Source organism: Struthio camelus, chromosome 10 (assembly GCF_040807025.1).
Source record: "Struthio camelus isolate bStrCam1 chromosome 10, bStrCam1.hap1, whole genome shotgun sequence".
NCBI lineage: Eukaryota > Metazoa > Chordata > Aves > Struthioniformes > Struthionidae > Struthio > Struthio camelus.
Window position 1 is genome coordinate 6260117 of NC_090951.1, and position 21754 is coordinate 6281870.

The following is a 21754-nucleotide window of genomic DNA, read 5'->3' on the forward strand; positions in this document are numbered from 1 at the left end:
ACACCCTTGAATGAAATTATTTTCCAACAAGCATCCTGACCAGTACATATAGAGAAGAATTATCACTAATGCATTCAAATTGGCAGCAATATCAACTCTGTTTTGGAGGTCAGCTCCCAACAATGCCTGAAAATAAATTTAATTATGCAAGAAATGTAGGCGAACAATGACACTGAACTCTGGCATTACATTTTACAGGTCTGCAGCTGGCTGTAACAGATACATGCTTTGTCTTTGAAAATATCACAGTCACTTTGAACTGGATGCTCACTCCATACTCCGGCAACCTTTCATGTATCATTAGCACTGGAGATGGACACGCTATTGATCCCTACTACCCTCCAGCGTAAGATATATCTTTCATCTGTCATCAGACAACCAGTAAATTTCACTGTCTGCATTTCTTTGAATGCTTCAAGTCTCTTAAATGAGATGTTAAAAATTAACTAGATTAAGTACAGATCATATATACAAGACAGTTTGATTTTGCGGAAACTCATTTTGAAATTAATACACAGTTTTATGTCAAGTTGCCAACCACATTCTTTCTTCTGCTGACTATAACAAGTGATTCCTACTTCCTGCTAACGGAATTTAATACAGATCCCAAACGCACAAAATTACTGAAAAGCTTTCAGTAACTGCCAAAGAAATGGGCAAGCATTACTTTTTTCACTTTAAAGTGTATTTTTTATATTTGATAACATTTAAAATAATATAATGGAATTTGGGGTGTTATTTGTTTTATTTTAATTCAGTGAAAAATGTGTCTTTGAAAGATCAAACATTTTTCTGCTGTTTTTAAAAATCAGATTTAGCATTGTCCTAGTGCTCAGAAAGAAAATATACGAATTTGGAAATTTATTTGTCTACTAATGGAATCCTATTTGACCGAACTAAAAAAATAAGTAAAGAGTAGAAAGAATGAAAAACCAAAGTAGCAATGTACTACAGATTGTAGACTTTCTTTCAGAGCTACAGACACAGGTCTGCAGCTGTAAAGAACCTCATTAAAAATGCTTTTTCTTATGGTGAACTTTTAAGTGAAACATATTTGCGAGCTGCAAGCAGAGGCTTGTTTTTATGGTAAACCCTTTTACTTCATCAACTAAACGGCTACCAATCATGTTCATCTGTTTTCTGCATCCAGTTTGATACCTAGCTTTATAAGGACTGCCTTTTCTGCTCTTCTCGTGATATTGGCATGTTTTTGAAGTCCAGTTTGCACTAAATATTTTTCCTCATTAAAACAGCTAATGAAAAATATGTATTGTCAAGGATGATATGTCCTGATCTTTGTTTGCATTTGCTAGATGGTACTGGGATTAGAATAGAAATAGTTCAGAAAGAATAGTGCCAGGAATGTTACCTACTTATTTGCCTTTCATGGTATATCCCCTTCAAGAGGAATATCCTTAGAGTATTTTTAGCGTCTCCCTATGCTTGTCAGTAATCCTGGCAGCCACAGCAGACTTCTTCATATCCATTCACCTCCTATTGCTACCACTACTGGAGCTGCACCAGACCCAGCAGGGAAGATACATTTTTGCCAGCATGAGCAAGTATAGAAGCAACTGCACATGAGAATCAAATAGCAGCAAGGGAGTGATCTGACAACATGCTGAGCGGTCTCAGTTGCCACTGATGTATCTAAGAGAAGGTAAATCAGGGAATAAATTAAGGAAGATAGAAATTAAGGGCACCTTTACATGGTTTAGTGTCCACAGTCATATGTCTGTGCTCAGAGGCCAACACGACACAAACCAGGTCTGATGGAGCACAGTGTTGAACTGTAATCTACCTACTTTACAGCAACATATATTCATCCCCATAGATATGCTTCTGGAACGACCACCCTTGATATACAGCCTTAACGACTCCATAGCTGGAACAAAGAAAGAATCTTTAACCCTAAAAATTTTCTGTAAATACACTAGGGATTAAAGTGATTGCAAGAGAGCTGAGTCAGGTCAGAGGTTATGGAACTGTGACCACTGTTATAACACAGTGCTAAAGACTTCTCAGGACAGTCTTCTGCAACAAGTTCTCTTTGTATCCTAGGCTGGTCAGCAGTGTCACACACAGATATTCATCTCCTGGAGAGTTTACTGTTTTTGTGGAATGCACAACCAGCGAATGGCATGTGACAGCTCAGAAACGGGTGACTGTTCAGGATAAGATGGATCAGCTTAGCATTACCAGGTGCTACAGCCAGTATGAATCTGGAAACAGCTCTCACTGCCGGACACTGTATGGGGAGTTGCTATGGATTCAAGTAGAACTCAATGGAGGTGAGGGTAATTATTCTGCATGCTTAAATGGCAGGCTAAATATTACACTACCCATAAGAAGAAGCTGGATTTTTATGACACAAAACAGCACCTTTTTTAGCGAATGCTTTCCCTCTAGCTGTTGCATTCCTGCAACTGAATGCTCTAAGCCTATTGGAAGGGGTTCTTTCTCAGTGATCTTAACAGCACTTCAGACATGAACATAAACCCTTCTTTCCTCTGCACAAAGCTGACAAAGCATGAGCATAACTTTAGCCACGTGAATCTGCATGAAGCCAGTGGGAATATTTCCAAATTTGAAGTTAAGCACCTGCAGAAATGCTTCACTGAATGAGGGTAAGATGATTCTACGCTGAGCAGGTCATAGTTGCTGATATATATTTGGTTCTCACTTCAAGCTTCTGGAATCCACATACACGCTTAAAAAATAAAATTCAGTAGCACATGTTTGAATTCTCTTGACTGCCTTAAGATTCCCAGCAGGAAATATATGTGATTGACTTTCACAGGGAGCCCAGAGGGACACAAAAGCAGATGAAGCAAATCTAATTGAAGTAATTGCATTGCTGCAGTATTCTTCTAACCCCTTTATAAATATCTAAATGTTGCACAAAACAGCTAGAATTGGATGGCCTATTAGGCAAGTTGTGAGAAATTCTGAACTGTCTTTTTGCAGGTAATGGAGTGACCTACGTTATACTAGCAGATAACATGACACTCACTGAATCCAGTGCAAAGGAAGGAATTGTCCCTCACAATCTGACACTCAACAGTACCTCTCAAGAGCTACTAGGCCCAGGGATACATCAGCTGCAAATCCGAGCATCCAGCAATACAACCTCATCGGAGATCTTCAAAAGCATTGCTGTTCACCTAATTGAGCCTATATCTGGTCTTCAGGCTGTATTAGCTTCTCACACTCTGGAGCTGGGGGAGAATTTAGAGATAAATGTCTCTGTGTCTCATGGAGCCCCAGATAAACTGAAGTTTGAGGTTGTGGGATCTAATGAAACGCACTCTCATGAGGAAGACAGCCCTCATGGGGAGCCTCGAACATACAGCATACCCACGTCCTCTGAAGGTACAGCATGCTGACATCTGTCTTTCTAAGCCAGATAACTGTGTAGAGGAGTTCATACATTTCATCACAGCACCTCTGGGTGGGGGACAATAACTTAGAGCTGAATTTGGTAACTTTTGGTGCACTGCTATTCCTAATTGACTATATATCTACTCTAGGTACTTTCCTGGTAAAAGTGGTGGCCATGAACGCCTTCTCAAACCTGAGCATGGATATTGGGCTCATCAATGTGCTGGCAAACAGTTCCCTTAAAGAAGGTAATTGCATTATCCTGACAGTGCCATTTTTGACCACGTAAGTGAAGTTCTGCCATCAGAGCATTTCATGGGGTGTTTAGTGTTTATGGTTTGCATCTAGTAATTGCTTTCCTTCCAGTAACAGCACTGAAAACTCTTGTGGAGGCTTGTTTCTAATGAAGGCATCTTTCCTGACTTGGAAGTGGTCATAAATCAGCATCACACTATATATGTTACACACTGCATATTCGCTATTTGTCCTAGAAATAATTAGTGAAGTTTGTGGCCTGGGACATAGCTATGAAACTATGAAATATCTGCATCACAATCATCACATAAATTGCTGTCAGTAAGTGCTTCTAGATGGCTCACCCTTACATTTACAATAGCAGATTATACCACAAATAAAGTGATTTTAGCATTAAACCTATTAAGACATTTCCAGTGCTTCTCTCAATTTTTCTTTGTACATCAATTGAACTCCATCACCATCTGTGAATTTATTTTGATTTATACTATTAGGATGGGGAATTAGGATCATCTTTATAGCATGCTGCTAGCTTGTTGTTACAGTTTTACCTGTTGTTACAAGACTGTTTTATCACAATTCGAGAGTCTGATTCTTACAGCCCTCTCTTTCAGACTCACCATAGTCAAATCCTGAGTGTTTATGTCATTCCCCTTTGTCACTGAGGACTGTCTAAGAGCTCTACAGATAGCACTAAAACATTCTGATCTTTTTTGTATTAAATAGATTCTGCTAACGTAAAAGGCAGCTCCAAAACAAATACCCAAAAGACAAATGTAAGTATTATTTAAAGTTTTTACTTTAAAATTGAATGCTGAGAAATTCTTCTTGGTTGTAGAAGTGCTGTATAAAGTATTTATAAGAAGTAATTCTAACATACTGCATTACGGACTATATTTTTTGTGCCACAGAATGCTAGATTTAATTAAATCATAGAATTGCTAGATACAATATTTTGTTATCACCTTGAAGGTCTAGTTTTTAACTATATAACTATAGCAGATGGATGTCTATTATAGGAGACACCTTGCTTCACAAGATGTCATGATTTACAGAATGGCTGTAAGACTGCATCACATCAGAGGAATACCAGCCTAATTCAGAACCGGGTTCATCACAGTTGCACAGAATGACAAATTCAGTTACCTTATTCTTCATTTTGTCTACAGCTGTAATGTATCCAATTTCGACAAAAAAGTGATGTACTAGAAGAGGTAGTAGAAGACAAATGATTGTCCATTGCTTAAAAGTCGTGGTCCAGAAGTGGAAAATTAATGGGAATTAGGTTTCTAAGTACCTGCATTAGTTTTGAAAATGAGATTTGGGCTCCTAAGCCACTTATGAGTTTGGGAATATTTTTGCCATATGTGATTTGTCTGTGCCATCTGCTTCTATTCCTATAGCTTCTACTCCCATATTACCTCTGGTCAGCGGAAGATCATTTAAACTGCATACAGCTCTGCATATAGTGACTTGAGGCCTACACTTTTAGACTTTCTTCATTACAAAGAAGCAACATCTGTATGTGTTTATACATGCTAACTTCTTAACTGGAATATTTATTTATTATTTAGGATCACAAAAGAAAAAACAAAATGTATATTAAACCAAGTCGTCATGTGGATCCTTTCACAACTGTTACACTTGGCTGGCCAGACAACAATGATAATTCCAGTTTCCTCTGGTCCTGTGGTACGTGCATTTCCTGAAGCTTTTCCACCAACTGCTGCTTGCTGAGTGACAAACTCACTGCCATGTTAGATCCAGTGGTGAAAATCTGAGTAAAGGATGGTTTAGTCTCTGCCTGACATTAAAGAAGTTTGCCACTAACTGTAAAGGAAGAACGTCCCTCTACCTCACTCTGCTTTAACAACTAACCACTTATGGTATATTTTTTATATGTGCGTGTGTGTGTGTGTGTGTGTGTGTGTGTGTGTGTGTGTGTGTGGCACAGAGTGTGTATGTGCGTGTGTGCATAGGTAAATATATATGGCATATATACAATATGGCATAGTTCATAGTTTTCTCTTCACCCACAGGTGGCTACTTCTAGTTTTTAATTTCTCAAGATCTGCCTGTCCTAAGCTCTCACCCTCATTGCCAAGAGCTAATCTCAAGTGATTTAAACAGTTAGGCATTTGCAAGATACATGTGCCTCAATAAAATAGCAATAATTAGCATTAAATGTGATGCAAAACCATTTATAGCTGAGAACTGGACTGGGATTCTGGACATCTGTGTTTTGTCCCCGTCTTTATCCCTGACGTCATAGCTTACTTTGAAGAAGTCAAGCTGAACTGTGGTAACCCACTCGATAAATTAGGTTAAGGAAATTTGTTTGCTCTGTAAAGCTCTTTAAAAGCTATGGCAGGCAAGACCTTTACAAGTGTCATGGAATGTTATGAATATTCTAATTATAAAGGAAATGTTTGTGCAGGAGCTTGCTGGGCTGAGTGGAATGACTGCGTGCGGCAACAGATAATACTAATCAACCAAACTGAGGTGCAGATCCCGCCTTCCTGCCTTCCTCCTCCAAAGTCAGCAGTGACTGTGAAAGTTACAGTCCGAAACCATGGAAATGAAGAGAGGCAAGATGAGCAATGTCTGTACGTGACTGCAAAACAAGAGCTGCAACTAGAAATCAGGTGTGATTTTAAACCATAGTACTCAGCATTTAATATTATTACTGCAAAATCCTAGTGTAGGGCTGCAGTTATCTTTAATAATAATATTAATACAGTGATAATTTATCGAACATTGTAAATATATAGATTCCTTACCATCACAGGAGTTAAAAAACAAAATGGGACTTGCTGTATCTCAAAGTTCAAACTCCTGCTAATGCAGACAAATAAAGAACACAATCCTTTAGTAAACTGAAAAATGTTGTTACGAAAATCAGTTAGGTTTTTTCACCCTGCTACACCCTTTCAGTGCTGGAGATTTCCAGATGTAAATCTAATTGAAACGATGGAAATAAAATCCATAAGATATGTCTGATATTCCTACTGGACACCCAGATGATACACCTTACTGCTTTAAAAAAAATCTCGTCTTTGAGAGTCTAGTGCCCCATGGCATTTCACTGACCTATTAATATTATCAATTCAAAACTCAAATAGCAGTACCCTTCAGTTGAGAGCCTAAATCAGTTTTGGAACACAAACAGTTTGCTGGTTCTGGGCCTCAGTCACTGTTGAAAACGGGATGAAGGTCCCTACATTTCTTGCTTTTAAATGAAATATTTTTCTGTTTGTGAGTCACATGTGTCACCTGTCTCATATCCCAGGGCTTGTGCAGATTTTCATCAAATGAGAGTATAACAATCCACACCATGTACCATGACATTTCTTACAGTCACTGCTCGTAACTGCTGTCTTACATCCTTACAGGTGTAAGGAAAATTGCAAGCCAGTGAATGCTAGCAAGGAAGTTGTTTTGAGTGTCTCTGGACAGAAGGACTCCAAGGCAATATATTATAACTGGTATTTAGATAACACATTCCAAACCAAGGTAAGTGCATTGGCTTTGTCAGAAATACTGCACAAACAATAAATAAACATCCAGCCTGAGGGAAAGCCATGTGGCCTCAGAGCAATACTTTGTCACATGGAAGCTTTGGAAATAAAAGGCAAGACTGAGGTGAGGGGGTGCTAGGTTTTGGGAAGGTTATAACAGAAGGTACCTAATTGACACCCCCTTCCTGACAGTGAAAATTCTCCCCACAGACATGGTAAAGGATTATTTAACTTGCAGCTAGTATTGGTGATTGTATACGTACAGATAGGAATGCAAATGCACACATGCTTTTTATATAGGTTTCTACCTATGTATGTCTTAGGTATCTAATCAAGTACCTATAATAAATATTCATGTGAAATAACTGATATGGCATCAATATATTGTTCATTCTCTCAGTACAGTATGTCTAACCACAGAATCATAGTGAGGCAAAACCTCTGCTGATGTTGAGCAGAATCTTGTTTACCATATAGCTTGAAGATTTGGTGAAATATCTAACCTGAAATCACAACAGAAATCACAGCTAACAGCCTCTACTGTCATCTTTTCTTTTCTATCTCATTTTCTAGCCCACTCCCCTCCCTCCAGTCTGTAGCTTGACCGGGTTCTGGCAGAGCTCTTTGAATTTGCTTCAAAGCAACAGATCCATGCTGACAATGAACAGCTCTTTCTTGCAGACACATGGAGAAGCTTTTCAGATTAAAGTAACAGGTAGGGGCAAGCAGGGTTTTTCAGACGCCTTTGAGCTAAAGTCTCTGCCATCATGCCATCATGGCATCACATGGGACGTTACACAGATATAGTAGACTCACTGACAAACAAGACGTTAAATTATTCCACAAGTTGAGCGCTGTTATGTTACATGTGGGGTTCTTTAAAATAATTAAGAGCTAAGTCTGTTGTGGGCTGTTATGCAGTAGAATAAATTCAATTACCATAATCCAAGCTGTTAATGCTTTTTTTAAGGCTCATTTGGAAATGATGCTATGCTAAATGCTTGACTGAATAATACAGCTTTACTTCATAAAGCTACCCTTGCCATGTTTTCTAATAGTTCTCTGCCCGCTATGGCTTATTCAGCAATGAGATTTCATTTCTGATTAGGCCCACACTGATGTCTCTGGTGCCTGAACAAACAGCATCATTACTAGAATAGGCAACAGTAATGTCTGAAGACCAACGCTGCCACAGGATGATTGTTGCTGACATTCTGCTCCCTCAATTCCTAGCACTGAGTCAGCGTGGATACGGCGAGCAAACATACCTCGTCAGCACAGTGCCTCCGCCCTTGATCCCAGAATGTGCTGTGTCTCCCAAGGAGGGATCAGTGCTCACCACTTTCACGGTCTCCTGCAGTACCTCCTGCTTAGTGGATCCATGCCAATCCAGGCGTGACAGGCAGCTCACATATTGCTTCTATCTGAAACCAAGTACGTCCTGAGGTGAACTGTTTGACCAACTGCTTCTCTAGGTTTCTAGCAAGTGCTGTTACTGTCACTAACAAGACCAAAGGCACAGCCTGCTTTCGCTCTTCATAGAGGCCAATAATGGGTCCATTAATCAGGCCTGCACAGGGCAAGCATACTCTTAGAGAAGAGGTAACCCCATCTGTCTGATAGGCAACCCATCTTTCTTATTTCAGATTCTCTCCTGCACTGCGGCCCAGATCCTGAACTCTTCCCAGTTTATCTTCCACTCGGAGAAGAGGAAAATAATTTCACTTTACATATGACAATTACTGTTAGCAATGACTTTGGTGATACGGTTCAAACTAATGCTTCAGTGAAGGTATGCAGTAAAATTACTTTCTTTCAAGGTGTTTCAAGTTGATACCTAAACTGCAATTCACTTTTGGACCTTCCCATTTTATATTTCTGGCTTCCCTATGGCTGTGCCGTAAATACCTTTTTTCCTGTCTAGCAGAGACCACACTCTGGGGAATCAAGACTTTCACTGTTCTTTTTCTAGGACAGAATTTAAAAAGATGATCTATTTGGACATTGGGCAGTATAAGCTATATTACTAGGAAGTCCGGAGTTAGTCTCTGTAGGCTGAGAGAACTCCCTGCTTCTGTCCCATTTTCCCAGTAATGAGATCCTTATTAGCCACTACAAATCCATGCATTTCTGCTTCATGCTCAGTGGAGATGCTTGTCACGGTGCTGGTTTTAGTGGCAAGCCATTCAGCAAAGTTTGAAAAATGCGGGGTTGAATTAGGCTCTGTCTCTTGTCTTTGCACAAGTTTGTCAGTCAAGTAGAAGAAATCACACTCATCTTAAAAAGACAGCAGTTTTTCATAGATTGAGTTGGAATTGAGCTGTTTTCCTATATCTGGGCATTTCTAAAGACGGTCCCTCGTATCTGAGAAGGCAAACATCAATCTAAAAGACAGGAACAACAGCATGGGTCTGGTCCAGCTGTATACATCAGTGACTTCAGTTCTTAGTCAGGAGATCCAAAAGGGGATCGGAGATGCCTGGAAATTTTAACTGAAAATTATCCATAAAAAAATGGGGAACACAAACGAGTTTTCTGTCCAGCTCTAGCTAGGCTACCAATAAGATGATGTTAGAAGCTGTGCAAAAGTGATTATAACAGTCCTAGCAATGTTAGGGGCATATCTGATTTCTTCCTCAGGTTGGACACACAGATACGATCAATGGGAACCTGTCCCTGCAGACCATTGTATCTGAGAAGGCAAACATCATTCTCAAAGATGGGAACAACAGCATGAGTCTGTTCCAGCTGTATAAGTCAGTGACTTCAGTCCTTAATCAGGAGATCCAAGAGGAAAGTCTTAACATATCTTTGCAGATGGACACACGAAAAGAGGTCAGCCAGACACTTGTTTTCTTGCAGTACAGTGTAATATAATGTACTCTCCATATTCTTTGACAGCTCTTGAGTAATAACAAGCTCCTGTATCACCTCCTGAAATGAATGGAGGTTTCAAGTTTCTACTCTTTGTTTCAGTGTTTGGCACAGGTTTCAGCTATTTTTCACTACCTGCCCAAGCAAATGATTTTCTTTACAATCTATTAGTAAAAGATTTCTTTCTCAATTGTTATTCCACTACCTTATCCCATTGGTCCCTAGCTCCACTGCATTTGCTTTGAGACTGATGGAATGTAGTCTTTGGTATGGCTAGAGATAATTAAAAGTCATGAAATATCTGCCCATCGCTATTTGAGATCTTTCAGATATGAGAGTGCCTCTTCTGGAATTCTCTGCATTCTCCTTAAAATTGACTCAAGTACTAGAGTGTCATGATTTTACATTCAGTTATCACAGCAATCATTCGTAGAGTGTTTGTGGGGCCTTTTAACAGGTGAGGGCAGTTAACAGTTGGCAGCTGGAGTAGGGAATCAGGGATCAAGATTCCTGTGTTCTATTACCTTGATGAGTAACTCAGTGATTGGATGGCCCTGATTTAAAGAAAGATACTCATCCTGTGTCTATGACTAGAACAGGAACAATTAAAAAAAAAAAAAACCCTTCATTCAGAATCTAGACAAAAAGTCGGAATTTGAATCCCCTCCTCTGCAAACCCCTGCAATCCATTCACATCAACAGAAGAATTCCTTTAACAGTATTAATCAAAACTAAGAGATTAAAGTAATTTGGATGGTATTTTTAAACTAGAAGTTAACCTGATTTTCCACAGACAATTTAAATATTGCTAGAATGGCCTTTTCTGTGGGAGAAATATGCTGTCTAAATTTCCCCAAAAGTAGTAGATGGCAGCTAACCTTAGTTTCTTCTTTTCAGTTACAAGCTTGTATTTCAGTTTTAAGCTTTTATTTGTACCGTTCTCTGAATGCCCCAGATGAAAGAATCTAGACAAATATAATGTATCCTTCAATTGAGATTCATTATTTGAGTAACATCAATCATAGATGGCTTCTTTGGAGGTGGCATTATACAGTAATTTACATACATGAGTACAAATTCTCTCAGGTAACTCTCCTAGCTGTTAATGGATGGTTAAGCGTATAAATTCTCTGACTTGGGAGGTAACATAATCGTCATGATTATACAGCAACTAAGGCAAGTGGCATCTTGTCAGCAGAGCTGCTATAAGTTCAAATGATCCTTGTTGTGGAGCCTTATTCCACCTCATAATTTACAGCAAACTAGGCTGTCAATATGTAGCACTACTTACACAGTCTTAATTAGCACCTTATTCCTTTGCCTAATTATCCCTTTTTAACCCAAGCTCCGAGGGCTGATGCTGACAACTCTGTCTGCCGTTCACGTAACATCAGTACAAACTGCTCTTAAGATGTCAGAAGTATTGAAAGAAATCACTTACAGGAGTGAAGAGCTGTCTGTCTCAGCACAGGTAACAAGAAATTAACCTCATATCTCCTTACACAAACAGTACAGACTCTACTGCATCCCACTGAGCTTGGAAGAGTGTCAGTGCCTTACAGTTAACTGCTCCTTACTCAGTTTTTAAACCATCCCACTATGTGTGTCTTGACCAGAAGAGAATACATTTTACTGTTTAGAGTAAAAGAATCTAACTCATAGATTCTGTTCAGCAACTACTACAATTCAGGGTACAACTGGCTGGCCAGTTACATTCAGTTACTGTGATACAGTTTCTAATCAGAGGCATGCTAGGATGTAGCACTTCAGCAATATGTGGTTAACTTTGCCAATACAACAACACTGCTCAGATTCTCCATGCACTCTACATTAAGGCTGCTAAGAATTTGCAGATTGTGGGAATGAGCATGTCCCAATTTGCAATAAATTTGCTTGGCTTTGTCATCACCCTGGGCTAAAAGCTCACCAGTACTTTTATAATCACAAATCAATCAGTGGCTGCATTTGGGCACAAAAGAAAAATCATAGATTCATTTTCCTTTGGCATTTAGCAAGGCACAAGGCCAAAGGTATTCCTTGCTGGTAATCTAATACGCTTTGTGGAAAATAAGACTGAAACGCATTGGACCATATAGTTGTATTTTTTGGATTTACCACCAAACAGAATAACCCAAATAACCCAATTTATTACATTACTGTAACATCTAAACTGTATCTTGGCCCAGCATTTGACAGATAAGCTTCCTTCAGATGTTACTCATCTTCTTCACGGATTGTATCTATAGAGGCAGGGTGCACTTTTCAGGTCTACATCGCATGTTATTATACCATCTAGTACCTCATCTTTATTGGTGCTTGAGCACAAATGATTATAATTAAAACAGCTTCGGTGACAAACAGTCCCATCAGATTACTTATGTTGTAATATTCAGTAAAAGCCTTAATGAGATCATGTGTCACTTCTGTCATTGGTAGTACCAATATACATAAACTTTTTGCCTTATTTCCCATGCAGGTAGAAGCCAGCAACACTCTAAAAGGTGTCAGTGCTTCCTTGCTTACTGTAAACATAGAGGACAGCAGAGACGATCAGAAGCGAAAGGATGCAGCCAACTATCTATTTAATGCAGTTAGCAATGTGCTTAAAGCTTCTATACAAAATAGAGCTGTGAATACGTCAGTGCCAGAGGCAGAACAGGTAATTTTGGTTTGGTCCAGTTTCCAGTGGACTGTGTATGAACATTTGCCTGCTTCAGAAGGTTTTTAAGAGTTCTACTGCCTCTTATATTTTTAAATTGGCATTGGGTGGGGTTTATTGTGACACCATGATGGAGTTACATTGAATATCAAAGTAAACTTCTCCCCAGTTAGACTTGTTAGACTGAATAGTCTGCTGAGGCAAATGCTAGAAGCCTCTTAAGATTTTTACATTTAAAGCTGAACAGGACAGAGCGTTGGAGAACAAAAGATCAGTGTAAGGCATGTAATGGACGACAAGTTGACTGACTGTAATCAGATTCTTTCCAGATTTGATTCTACCCCACAGTTCAAGGAAACCACAGGTATTCCATATTCACGACTGGCTCCACTTCTCTAAATGTGGAATCAGCTCCCATCACTACTCAAACTTTTTCAGAAACCACATTCTGTTTTTCTATTCAGAATTATGAAATGCGTTTATTTAGTCCTATCCCGTCCTATTTGTATGTGAATTATCACACTTGCCTTTGTGTGCTTCCTGTACTGAAGATACTTTAGCTTTTATCAACTGTAGGACATGATATAAATCTAATCTGAGAGAAAAGGTTATGAACCTTTATGAACCTTATGAACTTAGAAGTTTTCCAGGAAAACTCACTAATAACACACCATTTATAAGCTGTTAGGTCTTGCTTTTGCAAGTGACTAAACACAAGCATGTAAGGTCATTAATGTACACAAGTGCATGAACATTTTTCACAAAATTGATGTGATGTTTGTAGTTCTTCAAATTTCAATGTGTAGAGGTTTTAGATACTAGAAATCCTTTTAGTGGAAGATGTATTTATTTGTTATCTGTAACGTTTTCACGAGAATTACAGAAATGGAATGGTTGATAAGAATAACTTTCTCTACAATTAACAAGCACATCACTGAGTATGCCAGCTTTATAAGAAACAGTAAAAGTTAGTATTAGCTCATAAAACAAGGTAAAAGCAAATAATGTGCAACTTGCTGATTCTAAGGAGCTTTGTTACAAGTTTCCTCCTCTAATCCTTTTCCAGAGTTCAGTGTCACCCCAGCTCTTGAATACGGTTGAAAATCTACAGAGTGCCCTTCTGTTTGGGAAAGAACCAGATGATGAACCAGTGGTCCTTACCACTCCTTCTGCCACAATGTATATAAACAGGTAATAGGAATAATGTTTAAGTGATGGCCTTGTGCCTAAACGCCTGATAGTTCCCCAGATTTTCCCCAAACATTCTTTACGTTGTCATTAAATGGAGCCACGCAACTAAAGACTGTAGCATACTGACAACTTCTACAGTGCAATGAGGCTGTAATTACTGACGGTAAGAACAGCTTTGACTCCAATTAGCTCCAATAAAGCCATCTAAGAAATTCTCATACTGGGTAGTCTCTGACCAGGGGAGAATTTACTACTATACCTTTTAAAGTAATGAAAAACTCATGTCATGCCAGTTAAGGTTTTTTTTCTTTTACAAGTTGCCAATACTGACATGTTATAGAATTGTAACCAGCCTGGCCGGAGCAAAAATAATCATGAGGAGCCTGATAAGCATTCTCCTATAATCAACCCTAAACTGTTCACCAAGAACCTGATTCTCACCTATATTTAACTGTACATAAAAGTCAAGAGCTTGTTCATAGAGACCAGGTACATCTTTCACATAAATACACCTAAATGGGTAAGATGTAAAATCCAGATAGGCCAATTCTACCTCCTTTTTATGATTTTTGATGTGGTAGTGTTTTGTGCAGTACTGCATCAGGGACAGACAATGTATTAAGCATTTACTGGCAGAGTTAGAAATAATTTACTAGACAAGTTATACTCATGAAGTGAGGATTTTCTCTCGATAAAAAGTCTACATTATTAATGCTTTTTTTCTGCCTTTGTCTCTTTTTGTTTTGTTATGCTTGTATCTAACTGTAACTGCGGACAGATTACAAACAGAAAGCATGGATGGGACATCCATTAACATTTCCAATTCCAGCTCTGCCAGCTTTATTCTCCCACCTGCTTCCTCCCTCAGTGTTTCAGGAGTTGATGATGAAACAGTGGATATAAGGGCAAGTGAACAGCTGTTACTCAATTTGATAAGATCTGAAATTTACTTTCCTGGTCCAGCGGTTTTAGAATCCATTCTCCTTTTACAATGAATACACAAGCACACAAGTCAGCCCTCCAGTTATGCCAACAAATTCATTTGAAATTATTTTGGTCACGTAAGTCTTTACTTCTCTTAATTACATGAGGTTGGTTCAACAAGCGGATGGGGACTGAAGGCTTAAATTCCACATTCCATCAACCCCTCACATACATTCCTGATTCATACTTGCACGGCTAGAGAAGGCGATGGAATTAATAACTTTAAATCCATTTGCCATTTGTTAACATCTGTTGCCTGAGAAGGATGCAACAGCTCAGAGTCCTTATCACCATTAACCCCAACAAGCAGCAGTCCTCTTTCCCCCCAGCCAGAAATGAATCAGTTTGAGGCACTCAGATCCTACAGGAGAGAAAAGGCCTGCAAGTCTCTTGATGATAACATATGTCCCTCATCTGAGTTAGGATGCTGTTTTTTTCCCCTCAGAACAACAGATCGCATATTATTATGATATTTTTATAACACATTTTCTAAAAGCCTCTCAGATTGATTTGATACTCTAAGGAAACTCCTACATGCATCTGTAAAACATACAGTTTTTTTCACTGTGCCCTGCCTTTTCCAGCTCTGCTAAGATGTATCCAGAGCCTATTGAAATCAATGGAAACACCTCCATTGTCTTACCTGAGTGTTCAGAGACGCTCCAGATGCCGTTTATTGTATTAATGACTCTGATATACTCTTCTGTGCATTGCTATCATAACTGAAACAGATTTCAGTTCCCAAATCCAAGAGGGGTGCCACTGTTCAGTTTTGATGGAGTCACTTCATAAGAGGCTTATAAAAATACAGTTTGATCATCTAGTGTCTGCAAGGCAAAAATATCACAATGAATGGAAAGCAATAAACATTGATATAAACATATCACACATCAGAATAAAAAGCACTTTCAAGGATTGTGTTTGGCCTACCGTAGAGACACAGGGAGCTTCATATATGAAATTGGACAGAGATTTCTTTTAAGTTGAATACTGTTTGGATCTGAGTTCAAGCCTTACGTATTCAGCAATTTAGAATGTGAATATAACGAAATATTAACAATAGCTCAAAGCTGATTGCTAATGTCTTGCTAATAGATGGTGAGCTTTGCAGTGAATCCTTTTTTCTCCAGCGACACCAGTTTTGATGTCAGTGGAACAGTGGGAGGTTTAAGTCTTACCGGTCTGGATGGCTTGATCATACCAGTCAGCAATCTCAAAGAAAATATCGAGGTATACCCAAAACTTTCTATTCCTCTCCCTCTCTTCCCTGTATTCTTCTCCCGTTTATAAACTGTCATTTTTGTTATCTTCGGTGTGGTGATTGTAAATGGCGGTATTGTGTTTGTTACCACATAATGGGATCATGGTGCATGCATTTGTGATGGAGTGATTTGTGTGGTTTGAAGAATAAAGTAACATATAGTTCTGTCTTTTCTTAAAATGTGGGTATCTTACTCTTCATTTAAATGGATGTAAGAATGCTAATGGTCAGGGAAAATGACTATAAATTATGGTCGTCCTGAAATAGAATGCAACATCTGATTTCATCATCCAGCAATTGTATGTTCGTACTAGTACTGATGGGCTTCCTAGCCCGTGTATAAACTGACATCTAACTCATTCGTAGATGAACTTCGTGTAGCCAGTGTTGCAATGATAGCCAGTTATAGTTATAATCTCACCTCTTAGATCATAAGCACACCAAAGATCACAAAATTTGTGGTGAGTCTATACAGATTTGAAATGGACTTTTCAGAGATTATTTGAAAGAATCAAGAAAATTACTCGGAAGTAAAAATACATTAGAGAAGCTTATCTAGGATAAGTAGGCAACATTTTTTGCTGGCCATGCTTTCCCTATGTTATGAAAAAAGATTCTCTAGTATGTGGCTGTATTGTGCTTATAAATAATAGAAACAAGGTGCTTTGCTGTATTCAAAGCTATAGCTTTCTGATTAAAAATAGATTATGCTACCGAGGCTTTCAGCAACTCAGGAAGACAGGATTCTTTTGAATCTGGGCAATTTTAGCGCTTTCCAAGTCAATGTCACTTCAGAAAACACATCTATAGTGATCCACCTGGAATCTGAACAAGACATTCCACTAATACTCTACTTAGGATATGGTTTTCGTCCAAATGAAACTAACTACAATATCAAAAATCATCTGCTCTGTAAGAAGACTACTGGAGGTAAGACAACTTGCTAGTGACTTTTGAACTCGTTCATTCTGGGCTTATGTGCCCAAAAGACTAAGCCATATGTACACCCACGATCCACAGCAAGTTAAGGGCACGTAGTATGGATAACATGGAGTGCTCCCCTGCAAGTTTACAGGGTTTGCACTTGCTATTTGCAGCATGAGGCCTGACTGTTTAAGAGTCCAGCTGGAAAGAAACTTCTCAAGGGAGTTTTGATCTGCCATTCTTTAGGGCTCCAGTCTCTAATATTCAGTGTTTACCAAAAGGAGCAAAGGGTGTGATGTTTTGAACAATGAGTTGCTAAGGATTATTTGACACCTGTTCATTTCATTTGGTTCAGTTCATTTATTTGATTATATGCAATAGAGCCATATACTTCTGAATTAACATTTTCTTATATACACTGAAGCTAAAATATTTATGTTCAAGGTGAGGAAAACACCTGGGTTCTTAGTCCAGAAGAACTCTTTTTTGGAGCAGGAACTTACTATTTCATGGTTTTACAAGATATGGGAATGGATTCTACAGTCAATGACAGACTAACTATAGCTGTCACTTGCTTCGCATCCCGCTGCGCATTTTGGGATGAGCACCGCAGGAACTGGAACAGCTATGGGTGTCATGTAAGTAGAGTAAAACAAAATAACGTTATAATTATGTTTATATTATAGACTTCAAAGCCAACCCTTACAACTACAGCATTGTAGCAGAATAACAGGTTTGAACTCACACCATAAAATAAGTTTGTTTTGAGATGTTTTAACAAAATCAAGAGGTGAAGTTCAGTCCAATATAAAATGACGTTTCTACTACTTTCCTCGGATGTGTTTCCCTATAAGAAGAAACAGAACCATTCTGACCAGTCCGTACTGTGTAATAATGCCTATTTCTGGCTAAATATTAGAATTAATATTACCTATTGAAACTTGAGCAATTCTTTCCTATATAGCAATTCTCCACACTAACTGATCAATCTCAGCAGTGTCTTTAGTTTGCTTGGTATGTTACGTAATACTTTGAAGCCAAATGTCCAGAACGTTTTATCAGGAAACTTTTCTGGTTTTCAGGTAGGACCGAAAACAAATCCTAGAAGCACACAGTGCCTCTGCAACCATCTGACCTTCTTTGGGAGCTCCTTCTTCATCATACCCAATGCCATTGATGTTAGCAAAACTGTAGAGCTATTTGGTACATTTGTGGACAACCCTGTGGTGGTGACAACTGTAGGATGTATCTTTCTGGTGTATGTGCTTGTAGTTATTTGGGCTCGAAGGAAAGACATCCAGGATGATGCCAAAGTAAGTCTTCAGAAAGACTGAATATATTTAGATCAATTCCTGCTTTGCCTGGCCTTCTCTGTGGAGGACATGTCATTCCAAGCACTTAGGACAGACAGTAGCCCATCCTTCTGTAAGCTGAAGCCCCTAAATGAAATGTGATCTGAGAGCTAGTGTGGATGTTCCAAGGGTCATTCTCAGCATATTCCCTGGAATATCTTCAGCTATCAGTGAGTTGACTATGTTAAGCTTTGAAACTGAGACTATAATAAAACTGAATTTGGTTTGACGCTCAAGAGTGCCCAAACTTTGTTTGTTTCCATGTCTTTCTGCCTACTCTGCTTCTAGGCACAACTTTTCTCCTAGGGAAAATTTGAACAGAAGTGAAAAGGCTGATTTTATTTACATTTTCTTTAGAAAATTCAGCTTTGAAGTTTTTTCATTTTTTACTGAAAAAAACCTTCTGGGAAAAGCAGGGTTTTTTTGTGCAAAACGTCAATAACATAAAACTGTTTTAATAGGAAGTCTTCAACCAACCCTACTCCCTTCCCTTTTACTCTATGTTTCCTGGTAAGTATATGCATCGTTCACAAGATGACAAATTCATATCCACAGCATTAAGGCAGCCATACTTACAGAACTGCTAACACACTGCTTGTGTTATGTCGCTCTGCAGGTGAAAATCACCATACTGGAAGACAATGACCCCTTTGCTCAGTATCGTTACCTTGTGACAGTTTTTACAGGACACCGCCGAGGGGCAGCCACAACCTCTAAGGTACTGAAGGAACTGTGCAGTAATACAGTCTATGCATGCATGTATAGAACTGGATGAATAATGAAGTGCCAGGGACTAGTAAACGGGATGGCTCAAATGCAACTTCTAAGCCAGAAAGTCTTTAACTTTGAGGAAGCCAGGACGAGTATGTCAGAGGAATAATCCCATATAGAATTCTGAGATGTGCAGGTCTTCCGTCTGTCCTTCTGTTCTCCAGGTGACTCTCACCCTCTATGGACTGGAAGGAGAAAGTGAGCCACACCATCTAACTGATCCTGATACACCAGTCTTTGAACGGGGAGGAGTGGATGTTTTCCTACTCTGTACTCTCTTCCCTCTTGGGGAACTGCAGAGTATTAGGCTGTGGCATGATAATTCAGGGCTCAGTCCATCCTGGTAAGTGTATGCAGGGAAATATTAAAGATTCGCAATCTTTAAGAAAACAATAAAATCATTTTTCCTTTTGTAGTGCATAAAAAACCTATCCTTTTCACAATTGTAGAATGGAAGGAAGTGTTAGTTTCTCTTCTTTGCAGATGAACAGATCAAAATATAACCTATACTGCAGGACCAGGAGTGCCTCCCATATACTGTGTCCAGTACATATCCCTGCTACGTCCTGATTCTGTGCTGGGGCAAAACTTCTGTCAGTACTCCTAAAACATACTACAGAAGCTATGAAGTGAAATCCAGGCGCAGTGACCATCCTCTGGATTAGGTCACCAGTCTGAGTACTAGCATTTTGGGGCACACTGGAGGGTGTTCAGTGCCTTACAGTTCAGATGCAGCCAAACAAGCCAAAGGCCAGAGTTTGTCCTCCATACTCCTGCTGAGCCCTGAATTTCATACCGCTCAGTTACATGTGAATGTGCTCTGTATGTTTTTCTTACAGGTATGTGAATCGAGTATTGGTCCATGATCTGGCATGGGACCAGAAATGGTATTTCCTCTGTAACTCTTGGCTAGCCATTGATATTGGAGAGTGTGTCCTCGATAAAGTGTTCCCAGTAGCTACAGAACAGGACATGAAGCAGTTCAGGTAAATTCTCCTGCTGTACAGGCTTTTCAGCTCTTGAGACTAATCAGCCGAGAAAAACAAGTGTGCAAAAAAGACAAAACTCCTAGGCCAAAATGAAAACAAGGGAGGCCTTTCCACTGACTTCAAAGGGTTCTGGACAAGGAGAAGAGGAAGGATGGTTAGCTAAGTCTAGGAAGGATGATTAGCTAAGTCTAATTGTTACCTTAATGGTAACACCAGAGTGGAAATGCTGGTATTAAAAAAGGATAGTCTGACAAGATCTGCAAAAATCCAAGCACTTTATCTTCTCTTATATGTAATTTCCCTGAACATTTATACAGAAACTGCTTGTGATTAGCTTTTCCTCCATGGTGTGGCCAAAAGGAAAGGACATAAGTTGCTAAGACCATTCCATGCAAATCAAGTCATGATATTTAGTAATTTCTCATAGTTACTATTTCTTCTGATAGTGCCCAGAGGCACCAACAGGTCAGCGCCCCAAACTGCAGCTTTATTATTCCTTCTCCTTTCTAAGCATCCCCTTGATTTCCCCCTCCTCCTTCCCAGCAATCTGTTTTTCATGAAGACCTCCAAGGGCTTCCAAGACGGACACATCTGGTACTCAGTTTTCAGCCGCTCCCCACGAAGCTCCTTCACACGAGCCCAGCGCGTGTCATGCTGCTTCTCACTGCTGCTCTGCACCATGCTGACTAGCATCATGTTCTGGGGTGTGCCAAAGGATCCAGCAGAGCAGAAAATGGACCTGGGTAATAATCCTAATCATTGCTTGGGCAGGGAAATAGTGAGATAGCAGAATCTAGAAGCAGGACTGCTGAACAAATGGGATTTTTCATAAAAGACAGATCTGATGGTTCCTGGGGTTATTCTTACACCTCCTGCTTGATCTTGACAGGTAAGATCGAGTTCACATGGCAGGAGGTGATGATTGGCTTTGAGAGCTCCCTCCTCATGTTCCCCATCAACCTGCTCATTGTGCAGATCTTCAGGAACATACGATCCCGGCCAACCATGCAGGGGAGAGAGAAGAAGCCAGGGAAGTGTGGTCGTGTGTCCCCAAGCCTACCTCCCACACCACAGGTCACCCAGGCTGTCTCACTCACTCCAGAGGCCGTGATAAAGGCAAGTCCCTGTGGCTGCCCCCCAGGGCGCTCTGCACTGCCCTCTGCTGCCACACACCATCCGGTATCTACAGTGTAAGAGCAAAAATGTTTCCTGTCAGAAGCCCTTCAGACCGCTCGCAATTGCAAGCCAAGTATGCACTAGGGCAAAGCACTCAGTTATGCATCTACATGGCCATGGGAGGAAGGAGGAACTCGCTAGAGGCATCCACCTTCAGGGTATATTCCACCTGCAGCAGACCTCTTGACTTAAGCAAGATCTGCCTATGTACATCTCAAGTCCTTGCACAATTATGTGGGACCAAAATCACTGTGCTCAGTGGTTTCAAGCAAACATTAAGCAGGAGAGTGAAGACAAAGGTATCATAGCCCCCGTCTTCCTCTGCTTAGGTCCTCAGTCAGGTAAACAGCATTTTTGAATCCCAAAAGCTGTCCTGCTGAACTCACTGAAATCAGCCTGTCACATCCAGCCTTATAAGA

General features: G+C 39.6%; 2 protein-coding genes across 2 annotated transcripts in view; one reads left to right on the forward strand and one right to left on the reverse strand.

The window, feature by feature from the left end:
* The window catches only part of BCO1 (beta-carotene oxygenase 1), a 70518-nt gene that overhangs the window by 33480 nt on the left and 15284 nt on the right, over positions 1–21754 (reverse strand). Inside the window, exon 4 of the mRNA XM_009682929.2 lies at positions 15506–15689. The gene's annotated coding sequence lies outside the window, so the exon portion shown is untranslated. The remainder of the gene's footprint in view (positions 1–15505; positions 15690–21754) is intronic.
* PKD1L3 (polycystin 1 like 3, transient receptor potential channel interacting) overlaps positions 1–21754 on the forward strand; it is a 43306-nt gene that overhangs the window by 5993 nt on the left and 15559 nt on the right. The window contains exons 5-29 of the mRNA XM_068956049.1: positions 199–346; positions 2062–2291; positions 2968–3372; positions 3531–3629; positions 4363–4412; positions 5211–5328; positions 6074–6281; positions 7029–7149; positions 7728–7869; positions 8388–8588; positions 8801–8946; positions 9795–9989; positions 11374–11499; positions 12505–12687; positions 13754–13878; positions 14657–14783; positions 15958–16092; positions 16828–17053; positions 17492–17685; positions 18130–18360; positions 19016–19117; positions 19335–19513; positions 20010–20156; positions 20703–20902; positions 21049–21275. Coding sequence (XP_068812150.1) covers positions 199–346; positions 2062–2291; positions 2968–3372; positions 3531–3629; positions 4363–4412; positions 5211–5328; positions 6074–6281; positions 7029–7149; positions 7728–7869; positions 8388–8588; positions 8801–8946; positions 9795–9989; positions 11374–11499; positions 12505–12687; positions 13754–13878; positions 14657–14783; positions 15958–16092; positions 16828–17053; positions 17492–17685; positions 18130–18360; positions 19016–19117; positions 19335–19513; positions 20010–20156; positions 20703–20902; positions 21049–21275 — 4265 coding nt within the window. The remainder of the gene's footprint in view (positions 1–198; positions 347–2061; positions 2292–2967; positions 3373–3530; positions 3630–4362; positions 4413–5210; positions 5329–6073; positions 6282–7028; positions 7150–7727; positions 7870–8387; positions 8589–8800; positions 8947–9794; positions 9990–11373; positions 11500–12504; positions 12688–13753; positions 13879–14656; positions 14784–15957; positions 16093–16827; positions 17054–17491; positions 17686–18129; positions 18361–19015; positions 19118–19334; positions 19514–20009; positions 20157–20702; positions 20903–21048; positions 21276–21754) is intronic.